Source organism: Mycteria americana, chromosome 14 (assembly GCF_035582795.1).
Source record: "Mycteria americana isolate JAX WOST 10 ecotype Jacksonville Zoo and Gardens chromosome 14, USCA_MyAme_1.0, whole genome shotgun sequence".
Taxonomy (NCBI): Eukaryota; Metazoa; Chordata; class Aves; order Ciconiiformes; family Ciconiidae; genus Mycteria; species Mycteria americana.
Genome location: NC_134378.1, coordinates 1,904,008 through 1,923,031, shown reverse-complemented (window position 1 = coordinate 1,923,031; position 19,024 = coordinate 1,904,008). Strand labels below are relative to the sequence as shown.

At 49.9% G+C, this 19,024-nt stretch overlaps 2 protein-coding genes across 2 annotated transcripts in view; both read right to left on the bottom strand.

Annotated features, from left to right (window-relative positions):
* The window catches only part of L3MBTL1 (L3MBTL histone methyl-lysine binding protein 1), a 28,855-nt gene extending 25,551 nt beyond the window's left edge, over nucleotides 1-3,304 (bottom strand). The window contains exon 1 of the mRNA XM_075517527.1: nucleotides 3,144-3,304. The gene's annotated coding sequence lies outside the window, so the exon portion shown is untranslated. The remainder of the gene's footprint in view (nucleotides 1-3,143) is intronic.
* An 8,299-nt stretch (nucleotides 3,305-11,603) lies between these two features.
* Nucleotides 11,604-16,424, bottom strand: SRSF6 (serine and arginine rich splicing factor 6). Its single transcript, XM_075517526.1, has 6 exons — nucleotides 16,160-16,424; nucleotides 15,676-15,824; nucleotides 14,133-14,260; nucleotides 13,693-13,901; nucleotides 13,247-13,336; nucleotides 11,604-13,127 (listed from the first exon to the last, which is right to left on the bottom strand). Exons 1-6 carry the CDS (start codon nucleotides 16,264-16,266, stop codon nucleotides 12,764-12,766), a joined length of 1,047 nt encoding a protein of 348 aa, XP_075373641.1. The 5' UTR covers nucleotides 16,267-16,424; the 3' UTR covers nucleotides 11,604-12,763.
* Between the last annotated feature and the right edge of the window lie 2,600 nt (nucleotides 16,425-19,024).

Sequence of the window (19,024 nt, the reverse complement as noted above, 5' to 3'; positions counted from 1 at the left end):
TTCTGTTGCTTACAAAGCTTCTACCTCATCAAACAAGAAACGTTGGGTGTTGGCACACCAGCGCTCCGGACCAGTGACACAGGGGCTTGGAAAGCGAGCATTCCTACAGTTGCTATACATGTGAGCCTCCAACTCTGCCACAGTCTCACACCCGCCCTCTCGCAAAACCACAGCAAGGCCAGGGAATGATCCACTGCTTGGAAAGAGGAGGGATACACTGCGTGCAACAGGCAACAGAGGAGCACAGAGAAAAGCAGCTCCCAGCACAGAAATGCTGCACAGCCCTGTCAGCGCTTTATAAAGCACAGTCTGGTTGAAATATGTATTTCTTTTCATCACAAAATTGGCTCAAAATAACGGTATCTCAACATGTTTATTGGCTTTGTGGCTTCTCATATTTTTAAATATTCCTGAATCTGCACTGGTATATGCTGGGGACCACCCAGCTGGAAAGCTAAAGCTTGACAGAAAAGGCCCTGGGAGTCCTGGTGCACACCACATTGAACAGGAGCCAGCAACGTGCCCTTGCGGCAAAGATGGCCAACAGTATCCTAGGAAAGTGTCCCAGCAGGTGGAGGGAGGTGATCCTTCCCCTCTGCTCAGCACTGCTGAGGCCACCCCTGCAGTGCTGGGTCCAGTGCTGGGCTCCCCAGTACAAGAGAGACAGGGACAGACTGGAGAGAGTCCGGCAAAGGGCCGTGAAGGAGATGAAGGGCCTGGAGCATCTCTGCTATGAGGAGAGGCTGAGAGCTGGAACTGTTCAGCCTGGAGCAGAGCAGGCTCAGGCGGATCTCATCCGTGTGTGTAAATACCTGGAGGGAGTGTGCGGAGAGGACGGAGCCAGGCTCTTCTCAGTGGTGCCCAGGGACAGGACCAGCGGCCATGGGCACAAACTGGAGCACGGGGGGGGTCCCTCTGAACATCAGGAAACACTTTTCCACTGTCAGGGTGATGGAGCACTGGCACAGTTGCCCAGGGAGGTGGTGGAGTGTCCATCCTTGGAGACACCCAAAAGCCGCCTGGACACGGCCCTGGGCAGCTGGCTCTGGGTGGCCCTGATGGAGCAGGGGGCTGAACAAGGTGACCTCCAGAGGTGCCTCCAACCTCAACCAGCCTGTGATTCTGTGAATTATTTTTTCAGGAATTTCCTCAGCCATAGCAGAGAATTTCCCCATCCTGAACAACAGCTGAGGTATGGATTATTAATTACCTCCAGTGGCAAAATTGAGCCTTTAAGAAAAAGCACCAGCTGGGATCATGCTAAAACTGCAAGTGGTACACCAGAGCACTGCAGAGACACGGTGGGCTGGGAGCTGCTCCCTTGGATCTTCCCCTGTCTTCTGGTATTGCCCAGGGCAGGCATTTAAGAGACTAACTGCACTGCAGAAAGTATTTGCTCCATATATACATAGGAGCACACTCAGTAACACCCTTTGCACAGGCAGGTGGCCCAGCGGAGAAAGGCAAACACACGCCTCTTCCCTTCCAGATCTGACTGTTGCTTTAAACCCAGGAGGCAATGTCTCCTCTGGAGTAAACCAGGGGCCACAAAGTCCTCCATGGTTCTGCTGCAGCATGGGGTGAGGTTTGGAATGGACCGTGGTATTTATCAACATCTCAAAACAGGATGAAATGTCCTTCTGTGCAGTTCGCGTTGCACATTTCAAAATAGCGAATAGATTCTGTGAAGATAGAGATCAGAGGGAGAAGGGCAAGAGAGCAGCAAGCTGCCTTCAGCTTTAGGTTCAGACACAGCTAACAAAGCAGAGACACTTGGGCTGGGTGTCACCTGCTGTCCCCAGGAGTGTCACTGCCACCAGGACTAGCTCTTGGGCCTGTGGATCTGCTCAGACCCACAAGTGGGGAGAACGAGCGGTTACCAGTGATCTCATGTGCCACCCCAAGGGGCTCAAGGTGACGCCATCCAAGCTCAATGCTGAGGCCAGAAGGCAGCCTGAAGCCTGGGTGCTGACCCCCAGCCACTGCTGAGAGAGGCACAAAGGGGACACCCGCATCCCACCTTCCACTCTGCTGCTGTAAGCCACTGCCTACTGATAGCGCCAGCCCTGCTGCAGCATCCAGCCCTGCACAGAGTTAGGGCATAACACAGGATATTTTTCCACAAGTACAAGCTACACTTATAAGCAGGTGGAAACATCCAAAGAGGATTCATACATGATCCCAAAATATTTCAAAACATCCAGTCTTTTATCTTCTTCTATAACTAGTAAAGAAATAAATCCAGAACCTGTCCTAGACCATGTGGAGCATCCTTTCCGTAGCCTGGGCTGTTTGTTCTGTGTCCTGCTGGGCTGGACTAATGCCCTCCATGCTGCAGGACCCTTTCAAGGACTGCGGCCGTGTCATCTTCAGGCTCCAGGACAGCACGTGCTCATGCAGTGTTTGAGAAACGCCAGAAGGAACATGGTCAAGCACCCACCCTGGAAGGGGCTTCCAACCTCTGCGTGTCCCAGACAGGATCCCTTGGGAAAGCCAGGGAAGAACAGTGCCATTCCCTGCCTCTGCTGGACACCGCTGGGTCACGCCTGGGCAGCACCTTACACCACATACACCCAGCTGGGACCAGTCAGCCCAGTGGGACCTGCAGCCACACCAGTACAGAACTTGGCCAAAGGAGATAAGCATCTCCACGTCCTTTTTTTCAATTTTTGGGAAGATATCCCCCACCGTTGGGCGTAGTGGCCCGCCTTGAGAAAAAATACTTGGCTGCACCTAAATGTTACAGTCCTAAAACGGCCCCCAGCCGGCCCCGCGGGGCGCAGGGCGGGCAGCCCCCGGCCCGCTCCACGCCGCTGCCGGCCCCGCCGCCGCCAGGTCGTCGCCCCCGCCCCCCGCCGCGGCCCAGCCGGCACCGTCCCCCCGCCGCCCCCCTGGCCGGGACGCGGCGCCGCTGGGCCTGGGCCGCCCCGCCCGCCCGGGGCGGCTTCCGATAAAGGGCGGCAATGGCGGAGCGGCCCTCCCCCGCCGGGCCCGGGGCCGCCCCGGCTGCAGGGGGCGGCGCGGAGCAGGGCCCGGCCCCGGCAGGCCCCGGCCCGGGCCTCGCCTGTGGCGGAAATCAAAGGCGGCGAGCCCGGGCGGGGAGGCGGCCCCCGGGATGGGCAGTGCCCGGCCGCGCTCCTTACCTCCACGGCGGGGCCCGGCGGCCGGGGCCCGGCCAGGGCGCTGCTCCGAGCCGCAGCGGGGCTGCCCGGCCCGGCGTGCGCTGCGCAGAGCCGCGTTACGGCTGGGCCGCTGCCGCGGCGCCCGCACGGCCCGGCCCGGCCCGGCCCGGCCCGGGGCTGGCGGGGCTGCGAGCAGGGCCGCAGCGGGCGGCGGGAGGGGCGCTGGGCCGGGCCGTGCGTGAGCGAGAGTGAGAGAGTGAGTGTGCGTGAGTGTGAGACACGGAGCGAGTGAGCGTGAGTGTGAGAGAGCGCGTGAGTGTGCGCGAGTGTGCGCGGGGGAGGCGGCGGTAATTGGGCAGGTTGGAGATGCATGCACTTAATGAGCGCCGTCGCCCTGGCAACCCGTGTGTTCCTCCACGCCGCAGTGGCAGTGTTTAATCCCGCCGCAGGATTTCGGGGAGCTGCCTGCCGGCGCGCGGGGAGCGTCGCCATGGCAACGCCCGGGCCGCGGAGCACCCCACCCCACCCCCCCACCCCCCCCGCCCGGGCCGGGCGCCCCGAGGCCGCCCCCGCCCGCTCCCCCGGCCCGGCCCGGCCCGCGGCCGAGGCCGGCGGGCACGGAGCCGCCTGTCGCTGCAGTGCTGAGGAGCCCGGAGCTGGCACTGGTCACCGGAAGGCCGGTGCCGAGCCCCGGGGTCCCGGCGTCCCCCATCCTCAGCCTGCACGGGGCTGTGAGGTGGCTGACGCGCGGTTTTCCACTGTTTGTCGCTCTTGGCTTAGATGGGGCACGGGGGGGGCTTGAAAGCCAGAAGCTGCTTTTTGTCCGAGTCGCTAATACTGACCTAACCCCCCTCGGAGAGCAGTGGGACTCCGCCACTGACGGTAACGTGTCCTCCTGGTTAGCAGCCAAGAGGCCCCGGAGACCAGCGGGCACGGGCTGCCCCAGCCAAGCGGGGGAAGCCTCTGCTCCTCAGCACCCGTACCACAGGCTCAAAGAATAACCGGAGAATGTTAACGTGAAATCCCCGGGATCACTGGGAACCGAAAGGATCGCTCGAACTAGCTCTCTGGAGGAAATGCAGGACTTGCTCTTGCACAGCGCCGAGTAGTGCTTCCGAAGTGCTCTGGTCAAAAACCAGGGCAGCTTACCTGCCCACCCTCTAGTATTTCATGGCCACGCAAGTGTGCCTTTTAGACAGTTACACAATGTGTCTGTCCCACTTATCCGCAGAAGGTGCGAGCGGAAGGAACCGAGACTGGAAGCACAAGGACCAAAATGCACAAAAAGCTGCTGAGAACGGCACTCGCTGCGTGTTGGACCGGCTGGGGAGAGGCGACTGCCTGCTCACCGTGCAGGCCAGCTCCCGCCCTACCGAACCTAGGGCAGGGAGCGGTGTTGCTCACTTCGGGGAGTGCAGGAACAAGCTCTTTGTTTCTAGCATGAGTATCTGCCAGTTTTTTATCACCTTGAGTTTTGTACTCCGAAATTTTTAATACATTAAAAAAGATGGAGCCAAAGACTCTGAGGAAGCAATTAGATCCTGAAAATCAGGAAGTAACAGGCATTTCCTTTGCTGCTACTGCCTTCTTCCCCCTTTTCAAATAACCCTGCAGTGGCACGGTATAGAAAAAGGTCTTCCCGTATAAATCCTTTTATGCTGCAGTGGGAGGGTCAAACAGATTCAAATCAGGAGCAGAGTGAAACTCAGTCACTTGAAAAGCAACCCAGCAATCGCCTTCTCCCATCGGTTCCCTGTTCCTGGCTATGCTTGCCATAAAAAAAATCATGAATTCAGAATGATGAATTCCTGGGAAACAGCTACTTTAGGCAAAAAAGAGAAGGCATCCCTGGCTTCCCAGCGAGCCCTCTGGCTGATGTAATACCAGACCATTTCTCCCTCCTGTGCCTCAACTTCCATGTCTGTGACCTCTGTTGTAAAGCATCTTAACTTACGCGTACAAACTGGAGGACGAGAGGCTGGAGAGCAGCCCCGCGGAAAGAGATCTGGGGGTTTGGGTTGATGGCAAGTTGAATATGAGTCAACAGGGCGCCCTGGCAGCCAAAAGGGCCAGCCGTGTCCTGGGGTGCATCGAGCACAGCATAGCGAGCCGGTCGAGGGGGGTGATCGTCCCACTCCGCACTGCACTGGTGCGGCCCCACCTCGAGGACTGACTGTGTGCAGTTTTGGGGACCTCAACATAGGAAGGACATCAAACTCTTAGAGCGTGTCCAGAGGAGGGCGACCAAGATGGTGAAAGGTCTCGAGGGCAAGACTTACGAGGAGCGGCTGAGGTCACTTGGCTTGTTCAGCTTGGAGAAGAGAAGGCTGAGGGGTGCCCTCATCGCAGTCTACAACTTCCTCAAGGGGGGCAGCGGAGGGGGAGGTGCTGATCTCCTCTCTCTGGTGACCAGCGATAGGACACGAGGGAATGGAGTGAAGCTGCGTCAGGGGAAGTTCAGATTGGACATTAGGAAAAGGTTCTTCACTGAGAGGGTGGTCGGTCACTGGAACAGGCTCCCCAGGGAAGCGGTCACGGCACCAAGCCTGTCAGAGTTCAAGGAGTGTCTGGACGACGCTCTTAGTCATATGGTTTAGTTTTAGGTAGTGCTGCGAGGAGCAGGGAGTTGGACTCGATGATCCTTATGGGTCCCTTCCAACTGGAGATATTCTGTGATTCTGTGAACTTTTGTTTATTTAAACTTAGCTCTTAGTAATGCTTTTATTATTTAATTTATTTTGACATGGCTTATCAGACTCCGCTATGCCATTAATACCACTAGACCTAACTAGTGCAGGCTGCAGTAGGGCTGTGCTTAACAAGAGATGCTCTGGGACACGTTAGGCCAGGATTCATCCCACACATTCTGCTATTCACAGGATGGCTGCATCTGCAGGTGGTTGTGCCTGCCACTCCTGTCTTCAGCCACAGTCACATCCCATGCTCATTTGAGCCAAAAGCCTGATAGAGACCTTACAAAACATGAAGCAACAGGACTAAGTTCGAAGTACAAACTGGCATCCATAGCTTTTATTCCCACTGGGCAAGTCGCTGCAATTCTGTGCATCCGTTTCACACTGTCTAGGGGGCTTTCGTGTATGGAGAACTACAAAGCAATTCTGCTCTGGGTTGTCAGATGTATGTAGGTGACACCTAAATTATGGCAAATGGCAGATTACACTTTCAGGTCACAGAGCAACAATTTTTAATTGTCAGCAAATAGACCCAGACATGGAGAGGGCTTTCAAATGTTGAGAAGTGGAGAGGCTCTTTCAAAATGTTTTCTCCTGTCTCCCCAGTTACTCTCAGCACTTACTCCACGCTGAGTGGCATGCTTGTACCAGAGAGCCGAGCAAAACAGGAGACGTCACCCCAGGGCAGCTGTTGCACCCCACCATTGCCCCCCAGGTTAATTGTACAGCATCACTATCGCACCACTGTGATCACGAGAGACTGTTTGCTGTATTATTTTCCTCTCACGTTGGTGCCGAGCAAGGATGCTGACACTGAGCAGAACAAGGAACACAAACGCCACGCAGGGGAAAGCTTTTTGCACTTCACCCATTTCTGGGAGAAACATTGCTCTTTGACTAGCAGATCGACTGGGTGCAGCTGTACATTGCAATTACACCAAGCAGATGAGATGTGATCTTATTCACATTTACAGGATAATCCTGTTCCAGGAGCTGCACACACCAGTAATAAATTTGCCCAAGTAATTCCCCCCACAACTCCATCCACGTGACAGCACAGGCTGCATCTTCCAGTCGCCTCCAACCCTGGCATCACCCACAGAGCTTTCCCTCCACTATTTTCAGTATTTTGGACTGAAATCACTGTACTCAGTTCTTGCCCAAAGGCAAAACATTGGAGCAAAACTTAAGCTTTTGCTTTTAAACTTAGTAAAAATACTAGTTTTTAAAAATGAGTATTTGAGATATTCTAAATTAGACCATCCTGCAGAAGTCACTTTCTGTGAACAAGAGGAAGAGGATGTAGCCCTTGAGTCAGAGAATCACCCAGAATCACGTCCAAAACTTGAGTACTAGTACGAAATCTTGTGAAGTACATCCTGAAGCATGCATTAGCTGTAGACATCTTCCTACTGCCGCTACTGTTTCAGTTGTACGGACCATACCAACTGCTGTGATCCATTCCTTCTTGTATAGGAGTGCACCTATGTTCATCCAACCAGCTTAGACATGTTACTGACAGATGTTGCTAAAAGGGTAGAAGTTTATGAGCCACTTCAGAGCAGTTTGTTTATTTCAAATTTTTATTGGATTATGAAACAACTGAAACTTCCCCTCCAACATCTACATACACATTTAGCAAAAGTAATAATGCGTGAAGAAGCTTTGAGAGTTAAGAGCCCACATTCTGCTATTTGATTCTTTCCACCTAACCACAAAACAAAACATGGGGGAAAAGGGCTGATCACAATGCTAACAGATACCGTTATGATCCCAAGAACAGATAGTTAAAATTCTTGAACTGTTAATAGCTGCCACTACGCAAAGCAATATTTGTATTAGTTTTGCTTCTCACCTTTTAAAGTAATGCATTTCCTATTCACATTAAATAGACATTACACAGCGCACGAGAAACACAGCAAAGATCTGCTAATTGCGTTGCAGGAACTTTACCTTCTGATCAACAACACTTGAACTATGCATCTTTCAAATGATCACAGCATTTTTCATTCTCTCAAGGACATACCGAACATCAGCTCAGCTAAATTTTGGGGATTTCCAGGCTCCTGAGCCAAATTCCTGCTTTCCCAGCTTTTGCTCTTTGACTTATGTAATTGCTCTGCGGATGCTGTGATGCCAACCTGAACTAGATTTAAGTAGGAACTGGAAACAGTTTGAGTTATTCCGTGTGTGAATAATACATCCAGTAATCATGCTTTAAATGCCCCTCCCCATTGCTCATGCAAAGGCGGTTACAATCTTGTTTGGGACAGAGTAAAAACGGGCTCTAAAACCACAAAATTTAGAGGTAGAAATGTTATAGCAGGAAAAAGGAGTGTCACCTATTCTAGCCACTCACAGCAGTATTACTATGCTTAGAGTGAAACTAGGCGAGATACTTATTTTGGTGTACATCAAACACAAAAGTTGCGCTCTTCCTTACAGCAAGCCAACATACTGTACCTGTTTTCTCTTAGTGATGTAATGTAAATGGCCATTCCAAAGGGTATGTTTTGTGGCAGCACATTTTAAATCCTCTTGTTCTTAGTCCATCTCCTGCTCTTTTTTAAGCAATGATTTCTGAACACTTGGCATGAAACAGGCCTGTATGTCTGCCTATTAAAGCATGCTGCATTCTTTTTCATGGTGGCACAGGGACTCGCTGAAGCAGAACCACTTGCGTGGACTCGAATAGTAGTTATCAGCTTCTGAAAATCCCGCCTTAGGGATGTAAAGGCTAAGGCAAGCTGTCCTGGGCCTCGGCATCAAAGAGGAAGTAAGCATCTCTTCATCTGCCCCCTTCACTGGCTTTGGGGACAAGCACATTACCTTCCTTGCCCGCTAGATGCTCACCGTAGTCCCCAAACCCTAAAGCACTACCTCATTTCATGCTTCAGGACTGGAGTCAGTCACTTACCTAGATCAGGAATAACCACATTTTGCAGCTTGCTTCCTCACCAGACCAGGTGCATTAGGGATTTGTTCTCTTCTCCATGAAGGCACTGAGGTAGAAGCCAAAGCATGGAAGAAACCACCTTTTTGAGCTGGGAAAAAGAATTCTCTTTTATGACCTCCTGACACGGGCAGTCAAGGAGATTAAGTTCAAAGCACCCAAATGATGGGTCACCCAGAAACTCTGAGCAAGAATGAATTTTAATACCAGATTTCCCCATTTGTGCATGATAGCCAGCGTCACTGCTGTCCAAGAGAAATGGTACATGGAAGATTTTGATGCACTTCCAAAGCTATAGGTGGCTTCATGAAGAGCACTCCGACTCACCACCTACGTCAAGTAGAAACACTTTCCTACTATCTGCCAGGGTTTAAAGTGAGACGCACTAAGGGGAGAGGTGTTTTCACCATCTAATTTTAAAGCAGATATTTTACATCATATGCATGGCTGATTTAAGGACGGAACTTGCATGTATGTTGGACACCAAAATACAGGGAGGGACACTTTTTTTTAAGTACAGAAAAAGGCTAGGAACAGACTCCAAATACAGCCCCAGATTCTAAGTTTCACCTTTTTTTAATGGTAGAGTGTTGATTTCTCCTTCACAATTTGCTATAGGACACTTAACATTTTATGTCAATCCTGCACTCCACATTTAATGAGAAGGCATGTTTCTCTCTTGTCTTTTTAAGAACAAATTTATATTGGTTATACCAAATGCAGGAAAAAAAACCCACCTCAGGATGCCTAATACTGAAGCACATCCCTGAAAAGATGGTTCCACAGTTAGGTTAAAAACTGAGATATGAACAACGCCAGACGGTTTTGCCATCGACTATTGCTACTACTGCAGGCCAATGCAAAGCACATGCTACAGCTGCAGAACGCAGCAAGCATGCAAGTCTTCTCCAGTCTTTTACTCTTCTATGAAGTTTAAGACATTTATCCAAACCATGCTTTTTAACACCTACAGATCTCAGAAATAATCACAAATACACACCAGACTGAGAGTCTTCCACTGCTGCAAAAAATGGTGCTGACAGAGCTAGAGGGATTACGGTGTTTGGGTTTTGTTGGTGGGTTCTTTGAAGAGTTATCGCAAGCCTTGCACTTCACTGCACTGGCTCAGTATCTGGCACTACTGAAATCCTACTAGCTTTCCAGAGGAAACAAATCCAGAAGGATGCAAGTCATGCCAAGGAATTCCCGCTTCATTTGCACAGTAAAGGGCCATTTCTCTTTTGCATAGCAGCCAAGGGAGACATAGCATGTGGCTCCAATAACGGAAAAAGAAATCTCCGATATTTAAAGGAGTTACAGGCAAGTTGGTTAAATCCAATCTAGGCCCTCCCTCTAAGTAATTCATGAATAAAGATGACTTCAAACATAACCATTGTCATAACAACCTCATTTCAGAAAGCTAAGAATATAGTTGGTAAAAGCCATCGTTATGCATCGTTAACCAAGATTGGGGTGCTAACAGCTACTGTAAGGCCAAGACATTCTTATGCTGGCACTGGAAATCAGTTTTAGAAACAAGCTGTTACTAATATCTCCAAGCATGTGCAAAAAAGTAATTGTTAACATCTTGTTTTATTACTGCAAAGACAGAGATACTGAAAATACGTGTATATACCTTTTAATCTGCTGAGCTCCAAGCTCAATTCTTGTTTCAAGGAGTGCAACATGTATTTTACTGAAGACCCCTGGAGGTTAATCAAAGAGGAGCAGTTCTCCGTGAACTCTGACCTACTCCATGATCAGCATAAATAAAATCAAGGGGGCATAATGCTCGCGTGTCAACAAGTTTAAAGGAGGTAAACATTTCCACAAGTGTAGCTTAGGGCTGTAAAGCTGCATTAAACTATTCTTGCACAGTCTGACTTCTATAGGAAGTCCCCAGTACTCCCCCACATTTGAAATCCAATGCAGAGAAGGTATTACCTGCAGCGATCAGAACTACAGCATATGATTTTTCCGGTCATTATGCTAAAATACACCTGAACTAAAACAGCTTCAATTTTTAAAATTAAAAAATTCACTTATCACAAATTAACTAAACACAGAAGTCCCCTCATTCCAGGTGCAGAGAATAAAACTTTAGTACTAAATATACTCCGCAGAAGTGTGGATTTAACCATGCCAGAAATATCTGTAAGACCGCACGGTTATATGAACAATCATGTGGAAGCTTGGCTAGGCAGCTCAAATACAGCTGCTTCTCTGCGCTTGGGGTAGAAACAGCATGGAAAAGTGTACAATATGAAAGCAACAGTAAGCCCATCTTACAGCAACACAAGCCACATAATCACTTCCATTCAGGTTCCATTAGGAATGTGAGCTTATCAGGCAAAACTAACTACTCATGCTGGGATCCCTTCTTGTACTAGCACAGCTACTCGTATGCAACAGGAAAAAGCTCGAGCTTTCTAGATACGATCGGGAAATAGTAAGAAGCCAAATATCAATTTTCAAGAGAACCGTTTAGATCATAAAGCAATTCCAGGAAAGAAAAGTTGGCATCAAGTTGCATGTGAACATGCGCTTGATACGCTCCTTGTGCCTGATCCAGTTCATCTGAACAGATGTGTAAAGTTCTGACCAGAGGTGCTGCTTTCACATCCAGTCACGCCTGAAGAAAGGACAATGTATTGGGGAAAACGGTGCTTGGCTGGCTAGCTGGTCTCAAACACAAAGCCAAGTGCATTTCAAGAGCTCCCAAGTCTCTTACTAAAACAAAGTTACTCCAGCAAAAGAGGCAAGTAGGATAAATTGAGATTTCCCCAGCATGAGAGGCAGAAAAAGAATCCCATTACACTGCAATAAACACAAGAGTTTGTGAGTCACCAATTTAATTTTATACAAGTCAAACTACACGTTGTATAAAGAGTACAAGGCAGTTCTAACGTTTGCTATTGCATGTTACAAAAATCAATTTAGCTATAAAGGGGAATTTTTGGGATGAGTCCTATTCCACAATTTAAGTGAATTGGCAACTGTGGTTTAGCAAAGCCTTTGTTAAGACTAGAACTCTAGCTCAAAGAGATTACATTTCCAACAAAGTTCAGACTTACACACAATAGGATTATAGTTCTCCTAGTCTGAAGCAAAATGTTAACATAAATGAGTCAAAAGGGAGGGAAGACACTTTTATTTACCTAGTTTTCATATCCAATAGGTATTTGGAGGCTGACAAACCATACAACATACTAGTGACTTGGACCACATCCAAGAGACACATTAGTGTCTGACAACTGAGTGACACTTGATATTCAAGCAAAAAAAAAAAGTCAGAAAGCTTTCATTCTTTCAAGTTTGAAACGTAGGATTTTTCAGCAATACTGTACGATACAGGTTCCGGAGTACCTTTATTACCTTTAATACAGTCACAGTATGGGGGGAATGTTCTTTTGGCAAGTTAAGATACACACAAATGCTCCAACTTGAGTTTATTGCTGGTCTAAAATCTTCCTAGTATTGTTACTGGTTTATATAGTTTGCAGCCTGCTTCCACAAATTACGATAAACCAGAGAATTATCTGACCTGCCCAGCAAGGCAATCCTGCCTTTGGTAGCAAGCTGTAACCTATTAAGCTAATGATACCCATAGTTCTAAAACCATGAAAAAAATAGGAAAAAATGATACTTCCAAAAAAGCCCAGATTTAAGCCTGTTTATATTCAGTTTATTTTTAATATAAAAACCACTTTGCACTTAAGAGTAGTTAAGTTACTCCTGCAGAAATGCTATAAAATCAAACTTCTGGCTGAATTTCTACAAAACGGGGACTTTTCCTGCTTTGTACCACCATCCCATCTCGTATTTTCAAATTTGGGATACAAATTAAACCTTTATGCCTCATGACTTAGTTCTTAGGCCATTCACTCCTGCAAGAGAAAAAAAACCAACTTCTGAAGTACTAACATAACACTAATGGCCTGACAAGTAGGAAAATGTTCCGTAATAGTGTGCAATGTAAGAGGAGAGTTCTAGTCTTAATCTCTTGAACTAGATCTTGATCGTGAGCGAGATTTTGAACGAGATCTGGAGCGGGACCTCGATGCAGCTCTTTTGGGTGGTGACTCTGAACGAGCCTTGGCAGATGGCTGCTGCTGCGGAGAATTGGAACGAGACCTACTCCTTGACCTGGACTTAGACTTAGCATCTCCTTTACCATTTTCTTTGGGAGATCGAGACCTGGACCTGGATCTGGACCGAGACTTCTCAGACTTCTCCTTGGATCTGCTGTGAGAGCGTGAACCCCTGTCAGACTTGGGTTTTGATTTGCTCTTTGATCTAGACTTCCTGCTTTTAGATCTGGAACGTGAGCGGTCTTTGCTTCGTGACCTGGATTTAGACCTTTCAAAAAGAGACAGAGTTTATTCTGCATGAACTGAAGTGTACTTACAGCCGTTGTAAGTATCTATCAATTAATAAGTAGCAATTCCTGTACTAACAGAAAACAGTGTATCACTTACCGCGAGCGGCTTTTGGAGACACTACGGGACCTGCTGCGGCTGCTCCTACTCCTACGACTTCTGCTTCTAGACCGTCTTCTAGATCGTGACCTAGAAACATTTAAAATGTAAATTGCCCCTTATTCTTTGTCTGGTGTGCCCTGCTATGCTACCTGGCAGAGAAGAGCTGCTAAAGAACTTCGCAAAAAAAAGTACGGCCACATCAAGACGTACTATTAACCCACCTAGATTCGATATACTGTCCATGAGTTACGTCTGATGTTTCACATGTGAAAAACTCTCAAACCTGGCTTTGCTGTATTACATAAAATAACGCCTTCTACATTCTCAGGCATCATCCTACTCCTAAAATATCAACTGAAGGTAACTATTGCAGGTAGGGCTACCCACACCCATTCTTAGGGTAAGCAGTCTTGATGCAGACACTGACATGTCCCAGAAGTTACCTTGACCTGCTGCCAGAGTAAGATCGCCTATGGCTTGACCGTGGCTTGTCTTCAACCAGCCTGATCTTCCTTCCATTTATCTCTGTGCCATCCAGTTTGTCCAGGGCACGCTTCATGTCCGAGTAAGATCGGAACTCTATCACTCCTTCATTCGTACGTTCTTTGTGAGCATCTGCATAGGTTACCTCACCAGCTTGCCTCATGAAATCCTTTAGGGAGTAGATGAAGAATTACATAACCATTCCACACGCTTACGCTCTGCAAGTATATTAGCTTAAGACAAGTCTGAGCAAATTAAAGAAACATTAACTGCGTGTAAACGTTCATGCACAAATACTTCTCAATTAGTTCTACCTAAATCAAAACGAACATGAATATTAAAGGAAGTTATTGCTTCCTGCTAGTCACAACAGGTTCTACGATAGAACATTAATACATACTTTCAAATCCTGCCAACTACAGCGACTGGAAAGGTTTTCAACAATCAGTCTGTACTCTGTACGAACAGGCGGTCCGTATTTATCTCTTCCAGATTGTCTCCGACTGCTATATCCGCCACCACCCCCACCTTTATTGTACAAAGAAATAAAGTTAGATTGTCTCCTAGCATGAAGAAAACTAAATGTTCTGAAAAAGTTAGTTAAACAGTTATATTTACTGGAGTAGGACTTTATTTCTCTAAGCCTCCAATAAACTTTGCAATTTTGCCATAATCTATATTAATGGCAAGTCAAACAGACTAAAATCCTACAAGTCTGTGCTCCTAAGATCTGTTAGAGAGTGACTGCTCCTTATTAGATTCACCTTGCTAAGTTTTATTTTACAGAACATTGTAAAATATAAAACTTAACTGATTACATGCATTTCTACATTTTACAAAAACGTTTACTAGTTACACTAAGTACTTACATCACAGTATGAGGTTTTTGGTGGTGGTTTGGCCACAAAACACGCAAGGTAACAGTCACCTAGTTCAGTTTAACCAGTTTTGTCTAACCCTTGGAATCCTCACCATCACCCTGCGTCTAATGGCAAAAGGCTGCTGTCGTCATGGCTTCCGGTAAGGTCAGCCAAAGGGTCATAGGGCAAGGGTCACACAATGTATGGAAAAGCCATGGCCAATCAGGAAAGGCAGTCATCTTAGCCTCAGTGGACACAGCCTCAGCCCCACTGGTCACTTTTAAATTGAAACATCAAGGACTTGTTAAAAAGTTTGAATTGAACATGCAACAATTTTAAACAACATACATTTGATTCTTTTTAAAACGACAGATACCCACCCCCCCAAACACCAAGCTCCTAGAGATTACTGAAAGACGAACCTTAGTACTTTTAATTACAGTACTAGGCCAGTTAAGTTCTATATAGCTCAGCTCAAGAAGCTATACAAGTTAGCTGAGCATAGAAATATTTACGATATCCCCCACTTAGTACAACAGATTCCTGCTTGAAAACCTCCCCCCACCCCTTCTATATATTCAACTGAAACATTCACATGAAAGTTCACAGCTGAGTGCTTCTACCCCAATTATGCAACGGCATTTATTAACATTAGTGATGCAACATCACTGTTTCATCTAAATGCTCCCAAGAACACTGGAGCCTTTAAATTAGCAGAGCATAGCGTTTCTAATTAACAAGAAACCCTTTCTAGAAGGCCACAACTTTGCAGCCAGAATTTGCTTCACATATTTGCCCTCCTAAGTTTCTTAGGGGATATCTGAGTGCAACGCTGGCGCCAGGAGAAACGGCTGCAGCCCTAAGCCAGCAGCTAGCTTGCTCCCAGCGATGCACCAGGTACCCCCGACTACCACGCTCGCGGAGACAGCCACACCCCACGCCCTCAGCCCCACGGGACTCGGTCCCATCCACTCAATCACCCCCGGCTCTGCCCTGCCAACACAGCCGAGCCGCCTCCCCTCGCCTCCTGCCCCTCGCCCGAAGCAGCCCTATAACCACGCAGGAAGATGGGCCCGTACTCACTGCGACTACTGTAGCTGTACCCGTCCCTGTCGCGGCGGGGGCCGCGGGCGTGCTCCACGATCACGCGCTCCCCGCACAGATCCTTGCCGTTCAGCTCGTAAACGGCATCGTCGGCGTCGCGGGAGTCCTCGAACTCCACGAAGCCGTAACTGCCGGGAGAAGAAAGGCCGCCTCAGCCGCCGGCCCGGCCCCTCCGTCCCGCCGGCCCCCCCCCGCCCCCAGCGGCTCCCGGGGCAGGGGGGGGCCGCGTGAGCCGGGCCGGGACAAAGGGACCGGCCCCGCCGCAGCGCCCCCGCTCCCCCCCGCGCCGCCGCCATCTTGAGCCGGGCGCCACGCGGCAGCGCGGCGGGAGCGGCCGACAACATGGGGGAGGAGGAAGGGAGGGGGGCGGCGGGCGCGGCCCGCCCGGCCCCGGGCACGGCGAGGGGAGCGGAGGGGCGCCCGCCGGGCGGTGCCGGCCCTCGGGCCGCGGGACGGCGCTCACCCGTTTTTGAGGTCGACCTCGAGCAGGCGGCCATAGCCGCTGAAGAAGCGCTGGATGTCCTTCTCCCGGACGTGGTAGCTCAGGCGGCCGATATAGACGCGCGGCATGTCCGCGGCGGAGGGGGGCAAGGGGAGGAGAGGAGAAAGAGAAAGAGGGGGGGAGAGAGAGAGACAGAGAGAGAGGCGGCGAGAGGGCGCGGGGAGCGGCGCTGCCAGGCCCGCACGCTGCCACAGCCGCGGCCTGCTCCGCAGCACAATGGCGCCCGCCGCCCGCCGCCGTTTTTATAGCGGGGGGCGGGGCGCGGTGCGGACGTTACGGCGCGCGCCAGGAGGGGACGGGGAACGCGGCGCGGACGTCATCACGCTCCCGCGAGTAGGCGCTGGCGAGGCGGGGGAGGGGAGGCTGGCTACGCGCACGCGCGGAGCTCCGCGCGTGCGCTCGCGAGGCGACAGCCCGCGCTGCGCACGCGCTGGGCGCTGGCGGGCTCCGGCGGGCGGGGCGGGCCGCGCTGCTCTGCGCATGCGCAGCGGCGCCTGCCGTGGGTGTTCGGGGCCGGGCCTGCGGACCCGGCCCTTGGCCGCGCCCCTGCGGTGCCGCGCGGTGCCGTGCCCCCTTTACCGCCGCTGAGGGGGCTGCTGCGCCCGCCGCCGCCCCCCGCCCCGAGCCTGCAGGCCAGAGCGGCCCCTCGGCCGCCGCCCGACGGGCGGCGGCTGAGCCGGCATGGGCCGCGGTCCGGCTGTGTCAGTGAGCCCCGGCCGGGCCCGCCTCCGCCAGGTCTGCGTGACGGCTGGATGGGAGCGGGCGCCGGCGGGGAAGGCGGGCGGCCTGGCCGGCGGCAGCGCGTCTGAAGGCCGTGTGCCGTAACCCGGGGTCGGCCCGAGCAAGGCCCCGGGACGGGAGGGCTGCGCCTCGGGCGGGTCCCTCGGGGGCCGGGAAGCCCAGAGGCCCTGGAGTTGCTTTCTAGACCCAGTTACACGGGAGCGATCCCTAATACCAGCCCAAAGTTACCAAGTTCTGTGTCCCGGTTTCCCGTTAATACTTGTTCTGAATCAGAAAAGTCCTCCCAGTATGTTAATAAAACCACTGTTTCAGCCTGCTGGGCTTTACGTTTTACTATTTCATAGCGTATACTATGATTTGTAAATTTGATATAAATGTATGTTATTCTAATACATGTAACATTTTTATATTGTATACTATACAATTTAAATATTTAAGGTGAAAAGGCCACATTTACTCTTACTCCTGGATTTTTCCCAGCTCATGTTCACCTAATGCTTCAATACTGTGAGCATCAGCCTCAGTCATGCAACCTGCCAAAGACACCACGAGTGCCTCCAGTCTTCAGGACGTTGCCCTGGCCTTAATCTCTAACAAAGCAACTGCTGAGTTGGCGTTAAAGAAGTGGCGGAAACCTCTCGAGTCTCATTTTTTTCTCATTTAATAAAAGCTTGATTCATATAGTATAAGTGACCGCTTTCTCTTCCATTATAGTGGACGGTGTTCGGAAGATTTCATGAGTTCATTGAGTGTTTTCTGTCTGCTTTGGACAGGCTTACGCAGATAAGTCACTAATTTACAGGCCTGCTGTAGTTTTTTCATACAATACCGCCAGGAGATACTTTGAGTTGTGGCTAGATTTCACCATTAGCCAGGCGGTAGCGTTCATCAGCTCTGTGTAGAGAATTCAAAAGGCTTTTTTCTAGTCCTGAGTAGCCCGGCACAGAGGGGAACGGCACAAGGTGCGCTGTACCTTGCCCTGAGCCTACTGAAATAAAAGCTCTCCTGGAAGAGCTGGGATGTCTCTCACACATGGTCTTCAACTTTCAGCTGTTCTGCTTAGAGATCAAGCTCTGACGCACCAGTGCTTTCTCAGAAACAGGTAAGTCAGAAAAGTATTACAGCTATTTATTGCTAAAATGTAATAGTACCTCTGAGCCTCTCCCATGGACAGCAATACCATTGCATTGGGTGTTGTATACACAGAACTAAAGGATGGCTCCTCCTACCAAAAACTTACAATATAAAAAAAATCCATTCGTTTAAGTCATTTGTGTCTTCTTTGAGATAACTGCAGGTTATAATGTCTGATTGTAAAGGTCCTCTCCCCACTACAGCTATATTCTGTTATTTTCCACTCCTGTTCTCATGAGAGGATAATGATTCGCTGGCCCAAATTTTAAAAACCTTGGATATGAGCATTCATCTGAAATTGTCTGTGCTGGCACCTACGGAGTAGGAGAGCTGCGTGCTAAGGCTCGCTGGAAGCAACCCAATCAGATAGTTCTTGCTAAAACGTCCTGTGCTCGGTTGCAGATAGTGTGTAAGCCTGTACTGAAGTTCAAGGCTAAGAAGGAAAGCTAAGCCTGTTCTTGAGGGCTTCCCTGCAAGTGGATGCTCTTATGCAAGGATCAGAGCCTTAAATAACTGCCTTTCCTGGAAGATCTGCACTTCTGTACTTTCCTCACAGCCCGTAAAAGCTGCTCTCTCCTAGGTGATGGCACTCATTTCAGCGTCTCTGCCTCTTAGTATAAGGAATTTCTTTCCCCCTTCCAACAAGGAAAAATAAATTCTTCATGACAGAAATGCTGTCCATGCATCCTCTGAGCCCTGAGACCTCAGCTGGTGTTTATATCACTGCCTTTTCTTGGGAGAATATCCCCACACAGTGCTCTAGAAATGGATGACAAACAGTCTGTTCAGCTAAGGGCCATATGCAGCACGAACGAGCACAGGCAGTCCCTGCACTTCCTGGCCTGGTTTTATGCACGCGAAGAACTGAGCTCGGGACCTACCCATCCTGAGCGCTGGGATGTCAAGCAGTGGCAAACAAAAGCAAACGAGTGAGCCGGTCCTCCTGTAATG